The sequence below is a fragment of the Notolepis coatsorum genome (genome assembly GCF_963971535.1).
Source record: "Notolepis coatsorum genome assembly, chromosome: 18".
NCBI classification, from domain to species: Eukaryota; Metazoa; Chordata; class Actinopteri; order Aulopiformes; family Paralepididae; genus Notolepis; species Notolepis coatsorum.
In genome coordinates, this window is record NC_140182.1 from 17,624,294 (window position 1) to 17,643,695 (window position 19,402).

Here is a 19,402-nt window from a genome sequence, read left to right on the forward strand (position 1 = left end):
AAGTGTTTCAATAAAAACAAGTAATTATGTTTTCAAGATTAGATGACTGACACACACCATTATTTTCTATTACTCATTCATTATGTCCCTCTCTAGGGAGAGGCCCTTGGCTGTCCCAAACCTCACACACCCGCGCCTGCGCACTGAGAGCTTCCTGCCTCGGGGAACTCTCGGGGAGTCGAGCTGCAGTGATTTGAGCCGAGCAGCGAGCTAAAGCGACAGAAAACACGGTGCGACGACTCAGTAAAACTTGCTTTTCGGGGCAGAAAAAGTGCATTTTGACGGACTTTTTTTCACTCTATATCGACACAGGGAGGACCATTGATGGATTTAACTCGTTTCTCATCGCTTTGTTGTCGCAAACACGAGTGCTAGCCACCTTTGGAAAGAAGTTGTGATTGTTTTTTTGGCGCTCTAGCAACGCAGAGGGAAGATGGTGGACGTGCTGCTCGTCTAGCGGGAGGCTAACGCTGTTGGCTAGCCGTGTCGCTTTATACCAGCTATCTGTATTTCTGTTCACAAAGTTTGGATGTTTTCTTCTTGTACCCGCCTCGTAAGTATTGTCTCTTATCGAATAGCGTTAGGTGGTTTTATTTGTGAAAAAGGTTGGCTAACCAACCAACGTCTAGCTATAGCGAGCTCAATGCGTTGTTGGTGTATTAATTATCGGGGTTAGCTACAGTTAGCTTCTAAGCTAATTAGCTGTCTGTCTGTCTAGCTAATAACTCGGCGTTAGCTTGTTCAGTCAGTTAGCTTCGTGCTAATCAGCTAGCTCGCTGCCATTACACACTATCATACCACACTATCTGGCCACTTACAAAAGTATAAACTCTCAACGTTATCTATCTGCTATGATTATTTGGAACAACTTGTCTTAAGCTAACTACTTTACCTAACTCATGTCAGACCGATGTTTGTTGTTCATTTGTTTATTTACTGGTTAGCTATTTAGCTAATAAACACAAACACTGACCCCCCTATAGCTGGCTAACTGGGAACACACGGCTCGGCTTGTTACAGATAAACAGAAGTTAGATTGATGATAAATAATAACACCGTGTTGTTGTTACAAATGCTATGGGTGGACAATGGACATTGTTCCAAATCGAATGAAACTCAGATTAAAGGACCGTGTTGTTGGCAACGCAAGGGATTTTCACCATCATGGGGTTTACTGACTGATCCATCATCACACCCACATCACAACCACCTCCAGGGAGAGTTTAGAAACGCATTAAGTCGTGTAGCGAGGTTTCCTATTGTTCATCTAAGTGCAAACTTTGAATAATATATCCGATTAGTCACTCTGGTTGTCATCGACATGTTTCCCCTGCAGCAGGACCACAGTTCTACAGTTTGACAAAGCAGCAGAAACAACAGCATGACAGTCCCTCAGCCTCTGAGGATGGAGCCAGAGGTACTGGTGGCAGGATCTAGGTGAGACAATGTTGGACTAAATTATTGTAAAATAATAATAATACATATAATTAATAATTTATTTTATTTTATGTGCGGTTTCCCCCCCCCCATTAATCTACTCGGGTTACTACTTTTATTTGTGGCTAATTATCTATCCACACACCGGTCTGTATTTACCTGTACATAAGTCCTTTTACATATCTGTAGATTCTATATCTATACATATCCTACTCTTACTACTTAGGCTGCTGGACAGTATGAGTCTGACTACTACCATACTGTCTTTACACCTGTATCACTGACTGTACATATATTATACTACAACTCTACATACATCTGATTAGCACTACACTCAGTAGTACTAATTTTTATATTTTGCTGTTACATTTACACTTTGGATGCCAAACTTCTTTTAGTTGTACTGTACTTGTGCTGTATAATGACAAGACATTTTAATCTAACCTATTGACCACTAGTGTTTATTTGCTCTCAGTACACCTAATATTTGGCTACTTATTTTGCTCATGTTATTGTTCCATAATCACTGGATAATGCCGAAATATGTGTCTGCTTTTACACACGTTTTTTTGGGGGGGGGGGGGGGGGGTTGTGTTTTTAACAATGTTTGACCTAATCTATTGAAATGTCACCTCAACGTGTTGTAGACATCAGATGTTGCTCTGAAGAAGCCATGGGTAGCTGTTTAAGCTGTCCAGAGAAAGAGTCAATCCCAGATAATCATCAAAGCAAATTCAAGGTGAGTCCCTGTCACGTCACAGCCTGTTCCAACATCTTCCTCATTGTGAGTGGGAGGCTGTCAGCCCACACCCTGCATTATTCACTAATGAGTCTAGGTGGTGTGGCGTGTTTCATTTAGTCTATTAGATGATAAGGGTGTAACAATACACACATTCTATACACGTTTTAATTTTGAGGTCATGTTTCGATTTGATTTTAAATTCTTTATGCATATTAAAGGGTGTTCATACTACAGAGCTCAAATTATAGAATATATATATACACTACAGTTAGGTTTGGCCAAAAAAATACATTGTGTTTCAAAGTTGTAAAACACGTCACTGAGGAACACTGTAAATGAGCCTTACATTTTATGCCAATAGCCGTACCCATTGTACATACCACCAGTTTAACCAAGGGAACGAGAGACTCGCAAGTACAGTTTACATTTTCTATACACTGTATTGGAGGTAAATGTTTTCGAATTTTAGATTCTGTATTGAGATCATTACACCCCTATTAGTTGTTATGTGTTGCCACCAACAGATTTCACATCCAGAATTCACATCTAACTCTGTACATACATCTGATTAGCACTACACTCAGTAGTACTGATTTGTATATTTTGTACCATGTTTTAATCACCTGTACATTGTATATTACTATTGCACTTTACTGTTACATTTGCGATCTGGTTGGATGACAAACTTCTTTTTGTTGTGCTGTACTTGTGCTGTATAATGACAATAGATTTGAATATAATCTATACGACTGTGGACAATTCGGTCCTACAAGAAAGGAGTGAACCTAATTCAGTTTCAGTTTCGGTTCTGTGTTGACCAGCGTGTCCGCCAGGGCTTTCCTCAACTAAATACATTTCTAGTTGACAAATCGTTGTGTTGACTAATCAATTCGGTTGATTTAATCGCCATATCCGTAAACTGGAACAAAGTTTGTGTGAGGGAAGCAACGGTTGTTATTGGAGGATCAAGAAAAGAGGGCGGGGTTTGGCATTGGTCTATTGTGTTTCCCACACGCAGTCATGCTGAAGGGCCTCTTTAAATGTAGTATTTACCAGAGGGGTGCTTGTCTTTTTCCAGAGAATTACTCATTCAGCATTAAACAACTAATCCAAATTGTACAGACGTGTATTACTGAGATATCATATTTGTACAGACGTGCATGTCTTGAGATATTTGTACCGACGTGTATGAGTGAGATATTTGTACAGACGTGTATAACTGAGATATTTGTACAGGCGTGTATGACTGAGATATTTGTACAGGCGTGTATGACTGAGATATTTGTGCAGGCGTGTATAACTGAGATATTTGTACAGGCGTGTATAACTGAGATATTTGCACAGGCCGCGTATGACTGAGATATTTGTACAGACGTGTATATGGCCAAGATATTTGTATAGGCGTGTATGACTGAGATATTTGTACAGGCATGTTTGACTGAGATATTTGTACAGACATGAATGACGGATATTTGTACAGATGTGAATGACATGAGATAATGGAGCAGTCAACTGATTCAAATATTTAATTACGATAATCAAATATTTAATTACGATAAGCACAATGTAATGTCCAACTTTACCCTTATAAAGGTTAATTAAAACATACATTTTTTAAGCATTAACTCAATCAGTGTCAGCCATTAGACGCGGACCGCTGTAGCTGGGCCAAGCATTAAAAGATACGACTGCGTGACCTTGTTTGTCGAGCTAAATCTATATTCTATATTATAGCCATAGATACATTGCTATAGTCATTTGACACTGTGTTTCTTCCGGTCAAGATGCAAAAAAAATGTCCATGCATACATTCCCGTGTTATACCGTGGTGAATATAAGTATGGTTTTACAGCGGTATGGGGTAATTCCTGAAAGGCTACGTAATAGCCATATAGGTAGGGCTGGGCGATATGACGATATTATATAAATATCGGGTACAGTTCATTAACGATACACTTTTTAAACGTATCGTGGATATCGTGATGTTTTGCCCAAGAGGCTTGTGTTGCGTCAATCTGGTCCACACGTTGACACTTTTGAACAGCGCCGCCCCACACACACACTACTGCATCAAAAGTTACTACTTATGATAACAAAGGCATTCGTTTTGTGGCATTGACGTTATATAGTTACACTTTCAATAACATCAGCGTATTTACATAGCAACGACCGCGGTCGACCTAGATATAGCAAGCATTAGCCGTTCATATCTCAGCCCGTGCTGACTCCGTTGTGCCCATTCTGCGGTCTGTTAATAACGTTTTCAATCAGACAGATGTATGGAAATGCTTTTATTATAACATCCGTTGCAGTAAAATCATTATGCCTCCAGTCGTTTAGTCATTCTGCAGAGCTAAAAGGTAAAAGTCGGCCGCGGCGAGCTACCGCTGCCATTGTTGTTTTCATTGAGCTCTCCAATAGCGGAAGTAAAAAATTAATACGCGCTTGCCGATTGGTGCTAAGAACAGCAGGGCGGGTGCAAGCGATGTGACGTAATTGGCAGACGCGACTGTCAATCAAACTGATTCTGTTTGCCGACTGAATGAATATAAACGTTATTGACAGATTGCAGCATAGGTACAATACAGTACAGCTCAATACAACAACAGTCAACAGTGGACTGGAGGATGCAGACCAGAGAAAGACTTTCGTCTTGTTTACATCAGGGTCCCCCATTTTCAATTCATCATATTTCGTATCTAAATCATATAATATCTCATTGCTAAATATATGCAATATATAATCTAATAATCCAATAATCTAAATCTAATATATAATATAAAAATGCTAAATGCATGGGTATTTTATTTTGTCTTTAATGTTAGCTTGCAAACTCAAATACTGTCTTGGTAAGCCTCATAATGAATTGTTTGGGGGAAAAAAAGAAAAACATCGTGATGCGTATCGTGTATCGCCGAAAGGTCAGAAAATATCGTGATATCATATTTAGGCCATATCGCCCAGCCCTACATATAGGTAAATTCTACTATTTGCGTTGGCGTTTCTTGCCTATACACGCTAGTATTCCCGAATCAAATGTATACAGTAGGTATTATGTTTAATCATGAATGCATGAAAGGCGGGGGGTGGGGGGGTCGTTTCTGATTATTCATTACCAGTAACGGCATTAGTATTGAACGCTAAAAACTAGGGCTGCAACGATTAGTCGACATAATCGACGACGTCGATTATAAAAAATCGTCGACGAGAAATTGTTGCGTCGATTAGTCATTAAGAAAAAAAAAATTATTTAATTTTTTTTTTTGTGCACTACCTATCTTTGTGAGAGTGGCTTCTCAGGGTTCCAGACAACATCATAACATGATGATCCCATAGCAAATTTTGGACATTGAAAACATTGTTCCCCTGCAGGAGATGATGATCAGACTAGACACACAATACATTACACACGCACTCCTCTCACTCACACACAGCGATCAGAGTAAGACACACACATACACACTCCTCTCACTCACACACAGCGATCAGAGTAAGACACACACATATACACACTCCTCTCACTCACACACAGCGATCAGAGTAAGACACACACACATTCACACTCCTCTCTCTCACACACAGCGATCAGAGTAAGACACACACACATTCACACTCCTCTCACTCACACACAGCGATCAGAGTAAGACACACACACATACACAAATTACACAGTACACACCTCTCACTCACACAGCGATCAGAGTAAGACACACACACAAATTACACAGTACACACACTCCTCTCACTCACACAGCGATCAGAGTAAGACACACACACATACACACACACACGGACTCCTCTCACACACAGCAAACAAAAGTTATTTAAAGTACACTTCCACTTTAATTTGTATTATTTAATTTATTTATCTTGTTATGAGTGATTGCTGTATTGTTGTTCAAATACATTTTCATTTAAAGTGGCTTAAAGATCCAAATTCAAATGTTTCATGAGTCATTATTTTAATTTGCTATGGGATCATCATGTTATGATGTTGTTGTTTGGTCCTGACAAGAGTCTCAAAGTCTGGGGTGATGGTAGACAAGCAACTCTGAGATCATGCTCAATGTCCAATCTGTTCCTCTGCTCTGTCTTCAGCTGGACCAGAGCTGAGAAGCCACTTTCACAAAGATAGGTCATTAAAAAAAAAAAAAAAAAATCCTTTTTTTTTTTTTTTTGTTGTTGTTTACATTGGTTTTCGATTAGTCGACTAATCGAAAAAATAATCGGCAGATTAGTCGACTACCAAATTAGTCATTAGTTGCAGCCCTACTAAAAACGCTGATCAGCTGGATCGGTATGAAAACCTTGCACAATCAAGGCAGAATTTACGTCAGATGATCCTTACCTTTTGATCGGGAGTATTCCAAAAATAATATTCCAATTGTTTGATCGCCATCTGGTACATCCAATGTCGATTTGGTCCACGGCATAACTAACCACAGCATATGCATCGGATGTCCCATAGACGTTTGGATGCGACCGATTGAACCTCTAGCCTTGCCGTCTACTGAAAATCTGTGCCCGGAGACCTTGTGTAACACAGGATCTGGAACATGGTTTACTGCAGCTCGATACCGCCACCTGGGAGAATCTGGCCGGTACTGCACCCTCAGCGTTGCAGTAGGCCTTCTAACGGCAACATACGGGTCCCTGGCATTGAATAGGATATTAAAATCGAAAAAAACAAGCAACCTGAGAAATCTCGGGTCTGGCGCATGGCGAGTTAACCCGACTTATCTCGGGTTTGGCCCTGAATGAGTTAAAACCAAACGATAGACCTCAATGCATCATAACAACAGACACATTGTACAACAAGTACATTGGTAAGTTACATTTTCCATTACTCAAAGATAATTTCCTGGATCCCTCGTACTTCTAAAGCAAATCGCACAATGTAATTGTATCCAATGTTAATCTCTTGCCAACCTTTTACAGACTAATATACTTCTGTCTCTCCCCTTCCCACACAGTACCATGTGAGACTGAGAGGTTATTTTTATTGTCTGGGCATATTGGGGGACAGGCGCGTACATACAAGAAATGCATGTCAGTAATTAAAAATACTCAAGGTTTGAAGAAGTCTGTCACCAAAATTACATTTATTTTTCTTGATGTATGACTGAATGTTTGTAAATTTTTACAATGAATAAATAGACATTAATGTGTCAAAGAATATGGTGATAATATGCATTTGCATTAACAAGTTATTGGTACACTAACTTTGACAGACGTGTATGGCAGATATTTCTACAGATGTGTATGATGGATATTTCTACAGATTGAATGATATATATTTGTTCAGACATGTATGACTGAGCAAGTGAAAATTGTGAGTGCAAGCCTAGCTAATATAGCAAACATTAGCCAATTCAAATTGAGTGTCTCATTTGTTATTATTAAATTGTTGCAAAATACAACATCATTATGCCATAGGGTTGGGTACTGTTCACATTTTAACCAATGCCTGTACCAGTTCGTAGAATTCGGTACCCAACGGTACCTTTTTTCGGTACTTAACTCTCCCTGTAATATGTCCAAACTTCTCAATTTCAACATTGTTATTTATTTAAAACATTTAGTTATTTATTGTTTCAAGTTTCAAGTTTCTTTAATAGTTGTCATACAGAAGTACAGAATACTTTTGTACAAAATGCTTCTTACTGTTGCGCTCCAGAGACTGTGCATGACAAGATAAGTATGAATTAAAAACATAGTAAAGATTAGAAGTAAAAAAGAGGTCACAGTGTTCAGTTTAGACATATGTACAATGTTCGTAGACGTAGTTACCATACAATATACAATACTGTGCAGTGTACTAATATACAATACTATATAGTGCAAGGCATAAATGGACGAGGTGCAGTTTAGGTACAATTCACAGTAGGTGTACGAGTTGTAGTGCAAATCCTTTATCAATAAATATAAAGTGTAAGTGTGTTTGTGTGATCTAAAGTGTGGAGAGTGGGTGCTGCAGTGTGTTGTTTGTTTGAGTGAGTGTGTGTGTGCGTGTGGGTGTGTGTGCTGTGTGCATTGTAACACACCACACACTAAATAAATCGCATGATCATGTATTATGTTTTTAAATGTTTAATATCAACATTATCTGGCCATCCTCCATGTAAATACTATCAAACTCCTCTGACCTCGTCTGGTATTTCCAAAGAATCAAGAGATGGGACAGTAATATATATATTTGTGGAAAAGGCTCCTCTTGTCTAGTAATATTACACTCTTATACTAAACATGTAAAGGTACCGAAATCTGTTACCGATTGACCTAGCGCGCCGCAAATCAGTGCTCTGTAGTACCAGTTTAATTTGGTCGGTACCCGTAAAAGTACAGTGTTTGGTACCCAACCCTATTATACCAGCCACTGGGCCGCCCTGCTCTCTAAATATCTGCAACAGCCATTGAAAAAGCAACATGGATGGACCACTCCGCTTGACTGTGATTGACCGTGTGTGTTTTCTGCATGTGACCAGGTGATCAACGTGGACGACGATGGTAATGAGTTGGGCTCTGGAGTGATGGAGCTGACCGAGGCCGAGCTGGTCCTCCACACCCATCGCCGCGACGACGTCAAGTGGCCCTACCTGTGCCTGCGTCGCTATGGCTACGACTCCAACCTCTTCTCCTTCGAGAGTGGTCGCCGCTGCCAGACCGGACAGGGTACATGTCATTTCAATTAAGGCTTCCAATAGTATTTCAGCTTTGCCCCCCTGTTAATCGATATATTTTACGACCAGTTCGAGAAACTGTTAATGTGGTTATGTGTCAAGCAACTGCAATACAATCTACTCGACAGTAACATCAAACATGCCTATAATATATCCGAGTCGGCCAACTGAGTCATCTCTTTATTGCATTATTGTCAGAAGTGTGTAGCCAGTCTTAACTGCCACACGTCTTATGTTTGTGCTGCTTCCGTGACACGCCCCTTGTGCCATTATCTTTGGACCCCATGCTTTCATAAGGATGAGGTGGACAGAGCGCTGTGGGGTTTGGGAGGGGTTCTGTAGGTTCGTGGGCCGGTAAGTCTCTGGCACACTGTGTTCCCCCCCCCCCCCCCCCCCCCTGTTTACATACTGTACCGTGACCAGCCGTACAGTATTGCTGCCTGTCAATACCGGCGTCTGGTGTTGTTGAGACAGGGAATACTAGTACCTTTTCTCTTTAGTGTTGTGTTTCTCCCCGTGTGCAGTGTGGTTATTATGGGTCTCGGTGGCAGGACCATGCGTGGTTTGTCCTTGGTGTGTTGCTGTATCCATGGTTGTGTGAACACTAGCCATATCCCTGTGTCCTCTTTCTCTACTTTGATTCCTTCCCGTGTCGCACTGACGGTGGTTGTGTGGTGTTGTTGTTGTGTGTGCGCAGGGATCTTTGCCTTCAAGTGTGCGCGTGCGGAGGAGATCTTCAACATGCTGCAGGAGGTGATGCACAGCCACAGCATCAGCGTGGTGGAGGAGGCCGTGCTGGAGCCCATCCACCAGGCCACGCACACACACACTCCTGCAGGTACACACACACACACATCAGGCCACGCACACACTCCTGCAAGTACACACACACCAGACCATGCACACACACCGCCAGGATAGACATCACCAACATACAGAAGGGATTGTGGCCATGTCTTTTTTATCATCCCATAAATCAGGAAATGCTGTCTAGTCATAAAAAAATCTATTTTCTCCAGGTTTTTGGTATAAATGTACTATAAATCAGGCTATGAATGATATATCAACAAACCCCTCTGTAAAAAGAAGCCGGGTATAGATGGGAAGAAATGTGGAAAGTATGGTGCTAGGGAAATGGGACATCTCTTACGTGTAAGAAAAACGCATAAAAACAAATATTTGGGCCCTCAAAGTTCTGTATTGTAGGCGGCTAGGTGATGCAGTGGGCAAGGCACTCGCCACCAATGCTGGAGACGCTGGGTTTGAGCCCAGCTCTCCGCATTGCTTTCAGCTTGGCTGGTCGTTCGTACTAATACAATTGGCAGTATTAGAGGAATAGAGGGTGGGAAACTGATGGGTGGACATCGGACGTTGTGGACATGGACTCCTACAGGTCGGTTGGTGCGCCTGCGCAGTAGAATCAGGAAGCGACGGGGGCGGCGTCCCTCCACAGCGCAGACCCCTGATGCTGAAAGATCGCGCTGCGCAGGTGAAAAGATGCGACGGCTGCTACCTCGAGTACCGGAGGGGACTCGACTCGTGCAATGTGTGGCTTCGTCCACATTACAGCCGGCATGAAACAGCGTTCGAGATAGGGGAGGGTTGAATTGGACGATACGAAATTGGGATGGGAGAAAAAGTGGATAAAAAAAAAGTTCTGTATTGTAATTGTAATCCATGGACACAATCAGACAAAATGAAGTAAAATACAACTAATTGTGAGTTTTCGATATTTTATTGCCACTAGTTTGAAATAAGACATGTTAAGGAAGCAAAATATAAAAAAAAAAAAAAAAAAAAAAATGCCTATTCACCTAGGGCCTAGGGCCCTAGGCTGCCTCGCCTTAATATGATCCACTAAATTCCATGGCCGAAAGGAAGAGGAAGAAGGAAACTCTTATTGTACCTGCCCCTACACACATACAGTACACTGATAGACTGTTCATAGCGCAATGTTTATCAAACCAAACAATGTACAAATGTACTTATTTTGCAGAAATTAAAACATCAACACAATCAAATTAACATAAATAAATACATTTTGTGTATCTTATCAGTTAATTGCATATTTACTGATGTTCATTCATTTATACACACACACCCACACACTTATCTATATATTTATAGTACACTGTTCTATTATATCATGTATTTTATATTATACTTCTATATACTATATAATTGTATTATTGTATTTGTATTTTATTATACTATAACTAAATCATACTATATTATACTACACTATATTATATTGGTATACTCCTGCAGGTACACACACACACACACACACACACACACACACAGCATTGCTATTTGATACCCCATGCAGGGCAGAGAAGTTCTTATCCACCAGCTCCGGTGGCAGGTACATTAAAAACTCACCTGCTGCAACTCACTATTTCACCCGTCAAAATAGATTTTTAGGACAGAAAACAGCATATTTATAGAATAGTCAATTACCTGCATCACGGTTTCCCGCTAGAAAAGATTGGTGCCAGTCCACATGTCTGGGAAAATATCAATGTCCCAGACAAATTGGAGAAATTCTGGTCAAATATTATCTTGTGTTTATTGCAATAACGTTATACCCGAGTAGGCCTGCCGCGATAAGCAATAAATCGATTAATTGCTGCGATAATTAAAATGAATGCAATGATTTTGACGGGCGCGATTAATTGCTATTTGCGCGTTTGTTTTAATGAGGCGGAACCAGTGCCGCTTGTCAGTCACTGTCCGTGTTGGGAGGCGGGCCGCTGACGTTACTAGAGTACAGCACGGGAGCTCCGTGGGGCAACGCCACAGCTTAACTACATTTCTCAATAGTGTTGCTCCTTTTAACCAAGTAGCATTATTTGTAGTGTAACGTTAGCTATTTTTAGACCCAAGTAGTTACTCGCTACTGCCCGGAGAAACTGGACTGCTAAATAAAGATGAAAGATAGAGCTTTGATTCTCATTCCATGCTAACAACATTAGCTAAATACCTAACAAACGAAATACAACGTATAGCATAGCTACAAGTACAACACAGAATAACGTTAATACAATTACATGCATCATTGTTTACAATGAACGGGTGGGGCTAGTCAAAGGACTGGACACGGGGACAAGTTAAACATGAATTAATTTATTATAACACTCCGGTAGTTTCGAGTCGTGCTGCAGTGCTTACGCACCACAGCTATTCTATTATATACTGCTTTGACGCTTCCTCCTCATCGTTGATTGCCTGTAGTAGCTGCATCTAACGTTAGTAGCTAACGTTAAAACTACCTAAAGTTAGTTGTTCACCAACAATCTCAACATTTGTTATTAGCTCAAAAACAACCGGACGAGACAAGTTGTCGGCTCATATGTTCTGCTTAGGATAATCACAACAATACTTCCGGTCCGGTCGGTGGGCTTCAAAATAAAAGTCTAAAACCGGAAAAGACGGAGCGGTGGGCTTCAAAATAAAAGTTTTGGGAAATAAATTTCTCAAAAAAAAATTCTCTAACCGGTCGCAATAATATCGCTTATCGCGATATTTTCGGGGGCAATTAATCGCCCAGCAAAATGTGTTATCGTGGCAGGCCTATACCCGAGGCTTAATGCTCGATCCTCAATCAAAACGGGCACAGCTACCAATGCGTAATAATTACCGCTCCATTACCTCCACTCTGTCTGCACCGCAGCAGCCCTCTCCGCTTGTGGAACGGCAGATTTCTTGAGATGGGGGGGGGGGGGGGGGATTTCGATGCCCGTCCATATCGATAACGTCAATCTGTGAACACTACGTGAAGTGGGCGACATGTTGTTGGGCACAAACTGGAAATGCACAAACACAAACCGGTGTTTTTATCTTTTAGATACGGTATTTATTAGATGTAGCTGTATTCCAACACAAAACAAAAATAAATGTCCACTGCTTCAGCTTCCCCCGTTTGTTTTCCTGCCGAGGAGCAGAAGTCTCGTTCTGAAGTCCCGCTCACACATCTTCTGTTAAGAGTGAGTTTTCTGTCTCTGTGGCGAAAACAAGCACTTTTTAGTGGGGGCATACGTTACTTGGTAACCAAATAAAAATAAGAGAGAATTATCTTCACGGGACATTACGACCGGAGAGATTTAAATATGTTGGACTATGAAAAGTGGCAATTAGCGGATAACGGAAACCCTGCTGCATGTTGTAGCAGGCAGAGCAGACTGGCAGACGGAGGAGAGTTAGCAGCCAGAATTAGCCAGCATTTGGCTGCATAATACACACTTCAAAGCTGTCTTGGCTAACGCACAAGCCGTCATTACAAACAAAGGCTTCTCCACTAAGTATTGATGTAATTTCAGTTAGTGTGTTCAATACTTTTTTCCTATGTCATTCCACTTTATTACACATAACTTCATAAGAAAGTCTTGAAAAAATGACCTAGGCAATTATGCTATGAGGCTAACGATATGGACTTTAATATTAAAGTCTGGTGAAAATGTAACTTGGATGGCCACATTGGAAATACATTTACTGGACAAAATTCTGATGTGTTCAATACTTATTTCCCCCATTGTACCTACTGTATTCTCCACAATAGGAGGTATAGGACGCCCACACGTCTGTACACACTTGACACTCCCTCGCTGGAGACATTTAAGGCCTGTCTAAAAACCCACTTCTATTCCCTAGCCTTCAATAAACCCTGATTCTCCCACACGCTAACTCACACTCCCATGCAATTTTATTCTGCCTCCTCCCTCTTGTATCTCTTCTTATGCTCCTCTGTCCCCTGTGTGCTACTGTACTTTGTGTTCCCCTATCCGTGTGTTGTCCTATTCTCTGAATGTACTGTCTTGCTGTGCATTTTTGTATTTGTGTATTTTATATTAGGACATTGATTTTAAGCTTTGATTGTACAGCACTTTGGTTCGCTCTTGAGCTTTTAAACGTGCTATATAAATAAATTACTTGACTTACTTGACTTGACTTGACACGCCATCCGTTTCTTCAGCCGCCATAGACTCACACATGCAGAGGCAAACGTCTCGGATGTGTCCCTTTGCGCTATATTTTTGCTGCAATAAAACATTAACATTTGGATTGTAAAGATATTCAGAAGGCGCTCCCTTAACACTTTCAGAGCCCAAGCTTAATTCCTTTTTACCCCCTTGAATTCCCAGCACCACTTCAATGTTAGCGTTAATATCGCCTAATCTATGTTTTAAATTATGGCTATGTGTCTAATCTGCCCGTCGCTTATCAACGACTCATTTTCCAGTCAACATTGTCAAAGCGGATTGTTTTTTAATCGGTTCATTTCCGTTTTCTAGCATTTTGAAATGCCCTCGTTTTCACGGAAAAAAGAAGAGATTCCATGATAATCGCCCTTTACTGGAATATTCTAGAACGTTGTCATTTTTCGGCCTATTTATGAATAGTTTTCAAATAAACGCTAGATTATCGATAGTATATGTGTACACATGCACGCTGGTGGCGCCCGCTGAAAATCGATTCTCCTAGTTCCTGACCGCTCGCACAGTCAAACAGCCTGGGGGACACATATGGGAAAAGCTTATATCTCTGTGAAAACGGGTCTGATTATCCTAATACTGGTAAAATAGATTCCTTACCTGAGATCAGATGGTATCCAAATGGGTTATTCCAATTCCTGATCGCCATTCGAAAAAATCGATCCTTTTATTGATCTCACACGTATACTGTAAAAACACATAATCCCCGCTGCTCTGAGGTCCAGCAAGAAGTTGATCGACCCCGGTTACATGAGTGAGAAGTAAAATGTGGATTCCGGGTTTCTTTTTCTCATTCATTTTCATTGAGTCCAATCCAAAGGGGTGAATTACCATCTGGGAGACGATAGGGGGCGCTTTTTTCACACCTGAGCGCCTGGGGTGGGTGATTTACCAACGGTAGACTCGCTTGATGCAATATGATTTCAGATCGCTAATAAAAAAAAACGAGAAACGAATATTCTCGTTATGGGCATTCAACCCGCGGGGGGTAAACTCGAGAACTCGGGTTGGGCAATCAAAGTGTTAATCACATTTCAAACGGCAGCAGTTCACATGTGTGAGCACTAAACAGTTATACTTATTAAAGGTTTATGTGGAATGACAGAAATTCCTTCTTATTAATGACACACCAGTGGCTGTTATGTGAACTTGGTTAGAGAGAGAGAGAGAGAAGTGGCGGCATAAATGATTTCCTTTTGATCAACAAGGAAATTAATGGACTGCGAAATTACAGTGAAATTAAAGAAGTGGTATTTTCTTGTTAAAATAAGTGGTATACATTCTGACAGCCTTCACTGGTATAGAGTGTTTAGTCAGTAACATGGGTCTCCCAGTCCCTCTACTCTGCAGTAAACATGAAATACAGTTTCTGTTTCTGGTATCCCGTTCCTACTTTATCAAATCAGGAGAGAGAACCCTAGATACTTATTTCAAGAAATCTGGCCATGCTGGATTTTCTTACTGCACTGGTAGAGAATTGTACTTGTTTCAAGCACATATTTGTATATTATATACAACTAAGTTGTATTTTTTATTTTGGTCATACCATTTTTCCTGATTGGATGAGGTGGGAATGGGATACCAGAAAATGTATTTCATGTTTACTGCAGAGTAGACCATGTTACTGACCAGACACTCTATATCAGTGATGGCTGTCAGAATGTAGAGCTATTATTTTAATATGTAGACCACTTATTTTAACAATTGAATGAATACCACTTACAGCACTTTTTTTTATAAACATAAAATAGATAATAATAGGCAGGGTTCCATTTTCTGGAAGATAAAAAGCTTCTAACGGTATATCTTACATTTCTTCTTTAGTTTGTTTGTTTTCCAGTGTCCATTGATTTAGTGAGTTTACCACCAAAGGGAAGTCGGGACATGAGTGCAGCAGGAGTACGAAATTTTTTTACTACACGGCCGCTGCTTGATACATAATTTACAGTTACTCTCGTGTGCAGTTCCCGAGTCAAAATGACAAAAAAATATTGCGACCAATATCACAGTTGCTACTCTCACTCACTCGACACTCGTAAGCACGCCTTCTGAATCTGACCTGTAAACAAAAGGCAAATCGGCCAAATTGACGATCAAATCAGAAATATAAGTTATACCTGCTTACAAGCGTTTCCCCTTCCAGCAAATGGCACTGGTTATTGAATTGGTATTTTAGTTTTGGTGTTAGTCCGTGCTCTATTAATTTCATACGCAATAGAGCGAGGCAAAGCAATCGGGAGCGCACGTAAACGTCGTAGAAGTCAGTCCGCAGTCGGTTATAGGAAACCCAGGAAGTCGGGGAAGGTCCCTTTTTACAATACGTTCACACATTGGCAAGAGATTAATACATGTAAATTGCTTCACAATAGCACCGTTTTTTGTGGCGTGTGAGTTCATTTGCATGACGACTCTTCCCTAGTGTGAAAAGGCTTTTGTTCTTCCCGAGTCCATAACCAACGTCATACTAAAGCCACAGGTAAAAGTGCCGTGTCTTCATATCAGCTATTCTAACCCTGTTCCCTCCTCCTGGTAGCTCTGGGCTACTCTGTGCCCACGGTGCCAAACGGTGTGACCAGGATCCCCTCTGTGGGCGAGGCCCCGTCTCACCCCTCCACCCGCCACCCGTCTGTGGCTAGCACCCGTCTGCCCTCGGTGGGGGAGGAGTCCACACATCCACTACTAGTGGCTGATGATGCGGTAAGACGAACCTCTGTTTATTAAAAGGCCCAGTCCTGTTAAAAAAATTATTAAAATCAATGATTGGGTCCATTTACCAAAATGTTATACCATTTTTTTTTTTTATTTATTTACTCACAATATATGAAAAAATTACTTCAGGACTTTACAGACTGTAGGTTTGCGACAGTGATGCCTAATACTCGACATGTTAAGCCTACGATTGTGACTGGTGTGGTTGTGTCTCCAGGTGCACACCTATGTGAACACCACAGGGCTGCTGGAGGACCAGCCCAGCCCCATAACGGTCACCACGCCTCTGGAGAGCCCCGGCTCTGCTCAGTCCCAATGTCCCCCGACGCCTCCGCCTCCTCCCAGGGTCCGCACTGAGCCCATGGCCCTGCCCCCCCAGCCGGCGGAGCCCCAGGTGTTGCTGGAGCCCCAGGGGGCGCGCTTCGTGCTGGGCCCCACCCCCGTGCAGAGGCAGCTGATGGCCAAGGAGAAGGAGCTGCAGCAGCATCACGGGGACGAGGAGGACGAGGCCGGCGGGGAGACTAACGGCCACACGGACACTGAGGCGGAGCCGGCCCACACACACTCCAATGGCTCCGCCTCCTGCAACCCGGCCACGGCCCCCCGCCGCCACCGCCCGCCCCCCCTCACGCCCGACGTTCAAAATGTCAACAACTCGGCCCAGCGGCGCACGGCCCTGCTGGACTACGAGAACCTGCCGGCGTTGCCGCCCGTCTGGGAGGCCCGTAAGCCCAGCAGGGAGGAGGAGGAGGAGAACGGCCGCGGCAGCCTGAAGACTCCCTCCCTCAACGGCTACAACCACCACCACCACCACCACAGCCTGCTCCACCACTCCTACTCCCACCCGCTCTCGGCCCACCCCATGTCGGCCCACCCGCTCTCGGCCGCCCTGGATTCCTCCCACAACTACGTCAACACGGAGAACGTGACGGCGCCGCTCAGCGCCCACCGGCCGGAGACGGCGCGGCGTCGCACCACCGAGGGCCCCACCATCTTCAACTTCGACTTCCGCCGGCCGGCGCCGCCGGGTCACGCCGAGCCGCCCAAGACGCTCAACTACATCGAGGTGGAGATGGACGCCGGGGCCGGCGGAGGAGGAGGAGGCGGCAACAAGGGCGTCTCGGACGGCAGCAACCCCCACACGCCGCGCACCCCCACCTCCCCGCTGCCGCCCACCACGCCCACGCGCCGCACCGAGCTCTACGCCCTCATCGACATCGAGCGCACCGCCGCCATGTCCAACCTGCAGAAGGCGCGGCCGCGGGACGACGGCACGTCACGCAAGACGCGGCACAACAGCACGGAGCTGCCCACCAAAAGCACTGTCTGACCGACGCACCTTTTCCTCCTATTAACCTTCCTCCTTGTTGTTTTGTGTTTTTTTTTCTTTTTTTTATACGATACACAAAGGCACAACGACGGGTGCTTTCTTTATACTCGCGTAACGGAGAGACGTTGGAAATGCAAATGAGACTCCGCAAAAAGGAACAGTCTTAAAAAAAATATGAAAAAGAAAAAAAAGAGTAAACTTGACTTTTCGTGTGGTTACCTGTAAAGGAATTCAGGTAGACCAACAGAAAGAAAAAAAAGAAAAAACAAATGTAAACCTAGGTACTTGCCATATACCAGTTTATTCCTATGGTAATATAATGCCTCTCTTCCTTCACTCATTCTACAGTGCATTTGGGTTTATTATGTTAATAAGACTGGACTGCATTCCTCCTCCCCCCACCCTTCCTTATATGGTACAAATCAGTATTACTGAAGAAAGCATTCCATTTAGCCTTTTTTATTTTATATGATTCACTACATGCTGCTGTAATTTCAGTATCTGAGGATTACATGGTACACTACATTATGTTTCTGACTATGTACAGTAGATTCTGGCACAATAAATGTCTGTTCTGTTTTTATTTGTACTTAGCCGATAAGACGACTTTTGTCCCATCTTGTATGTTACACGAGCGGTTCGGTGAAAGAAAAAAAGGTCTTGTGGCGTTGAGTCACTTTTCCCATTTCTACAGGTTTAATGCCGATCGCCTGGGTTTTGTGGTGAAGGGCTTAACCCTTTCACTGCAACATGACAGTTGTCGGTTGTGTGATAGTAAAGGGTTAACCTTCTGTCATGTGGCAGTGAAAGGGTTAACCTTCTGTGTAGTCGCAGTGAAAGGGTTAACCGTTTAGGATGGTTTGAGAGAAGCGGCGTGAGTCAGGGAATCGGGACTTACTGTGTATAACCTTAAATGGCCTTTAATGTTCTAGTTTGGCACAGTCTCGTGTAGTTTTCAAGGTTGGTGGTTTTCTGTTGAACAGATCTGCGTCAGTTTATTAGACCGTGAAATTATGTCTGCATGTCTTTAAAAGATCCAGGGTTTGATATAGGAATAATAGTGGGTGAAACGAGGATTTACTTGAATCCACAGAAGAGAAATCTACGTTATGAGGCCTCTCTGCAAGACTCTTGGTTCTCCATTATATCACACCAACTAAACTAAACGGCAGCAAATTGATGGAATCTGTTTGTTAAAATACTCATTGCCCTTTTGAGGTGATTGGAAGGAATGGCTCCAACTTAAAAATTACGTTTCCTTGGACCAAGGGGGGGGGGGGGGGGGGGGTTTATGAACTACAAGGACCGCAGCCACATTTCCCCACACCTTCTAGGTCTGTTTGCTTTTAGTGCCTAAACATAATGAAGCAACGGTCAAGCCTGAAGCTGGGGTGTAATGTTACTAGGGCTGTCCCCGACTAAGGATTTGGCTGGTCGACTATGATTGGCCAAAATTTGCCGTTAGTCGGGGGAAAAAAGAAGAAAAAAGTAATATTTTTACTTTTTTTTTTCA

General features: G+C 42.6%; 1 protein-coding gene across 1 annotated transcript; it reads left to right on the plus strand.

The window, feature by feature from the left end:
* Nucleotides 1–175: 175 nt before the first annotated feature.
* frs2a (fibroblast growth factor receptor substrate 2a) lies at nt 176–19,151 on the plus strand. The gene is made up of 7 exons (XM_084334412.1): nt 176–553; nt 1,337–1,437; nt 2,085–2,176; nt 8,665–8,851; nt 9,557–9,697; nt 16,384–16,547; nt 16,777–19,151. Exons 3-7 carry the CDS (start codon nt 2,111–2,113, stop codon nt 17,887–17,889), a joined length of 1,671 nt encoding a protein of 556 aa, XP_084190538.1. The 5' UTR covers nt 176–553; nt 1,337–1,437; nt 2,085–2,110; the 3' UTR covers nt 17,890–19,151.
* The last annotated feature ends 251 nt before the right edge of the window (nt 19,152–19,402 follow it).

Bases quoted from the DNA above. Each gene is read 5' to 3' on its own strand.
- frs2a (XM_084334412.1), top strand. From the start codon at position 2,111: ATGGGTAGCTGTTTAAGCTGTCCAGAGAAAGAGTCAATCCCAGATAAT. The intron at 8,852-9,556 runs GTACATGTCATT...GTGTGTGCGCAG, and splicing joins CCGCTGCCAGACCGGACAGG to GGATCTTTGCCTTCAAGTGT. The intron at 9,698-16,383 runs GTACACACACAC...TCCTCCTGGTAG, and splicing joins GCACACACACACTCCTGCAG to CTCTGGGCTACTCTGTGCCC.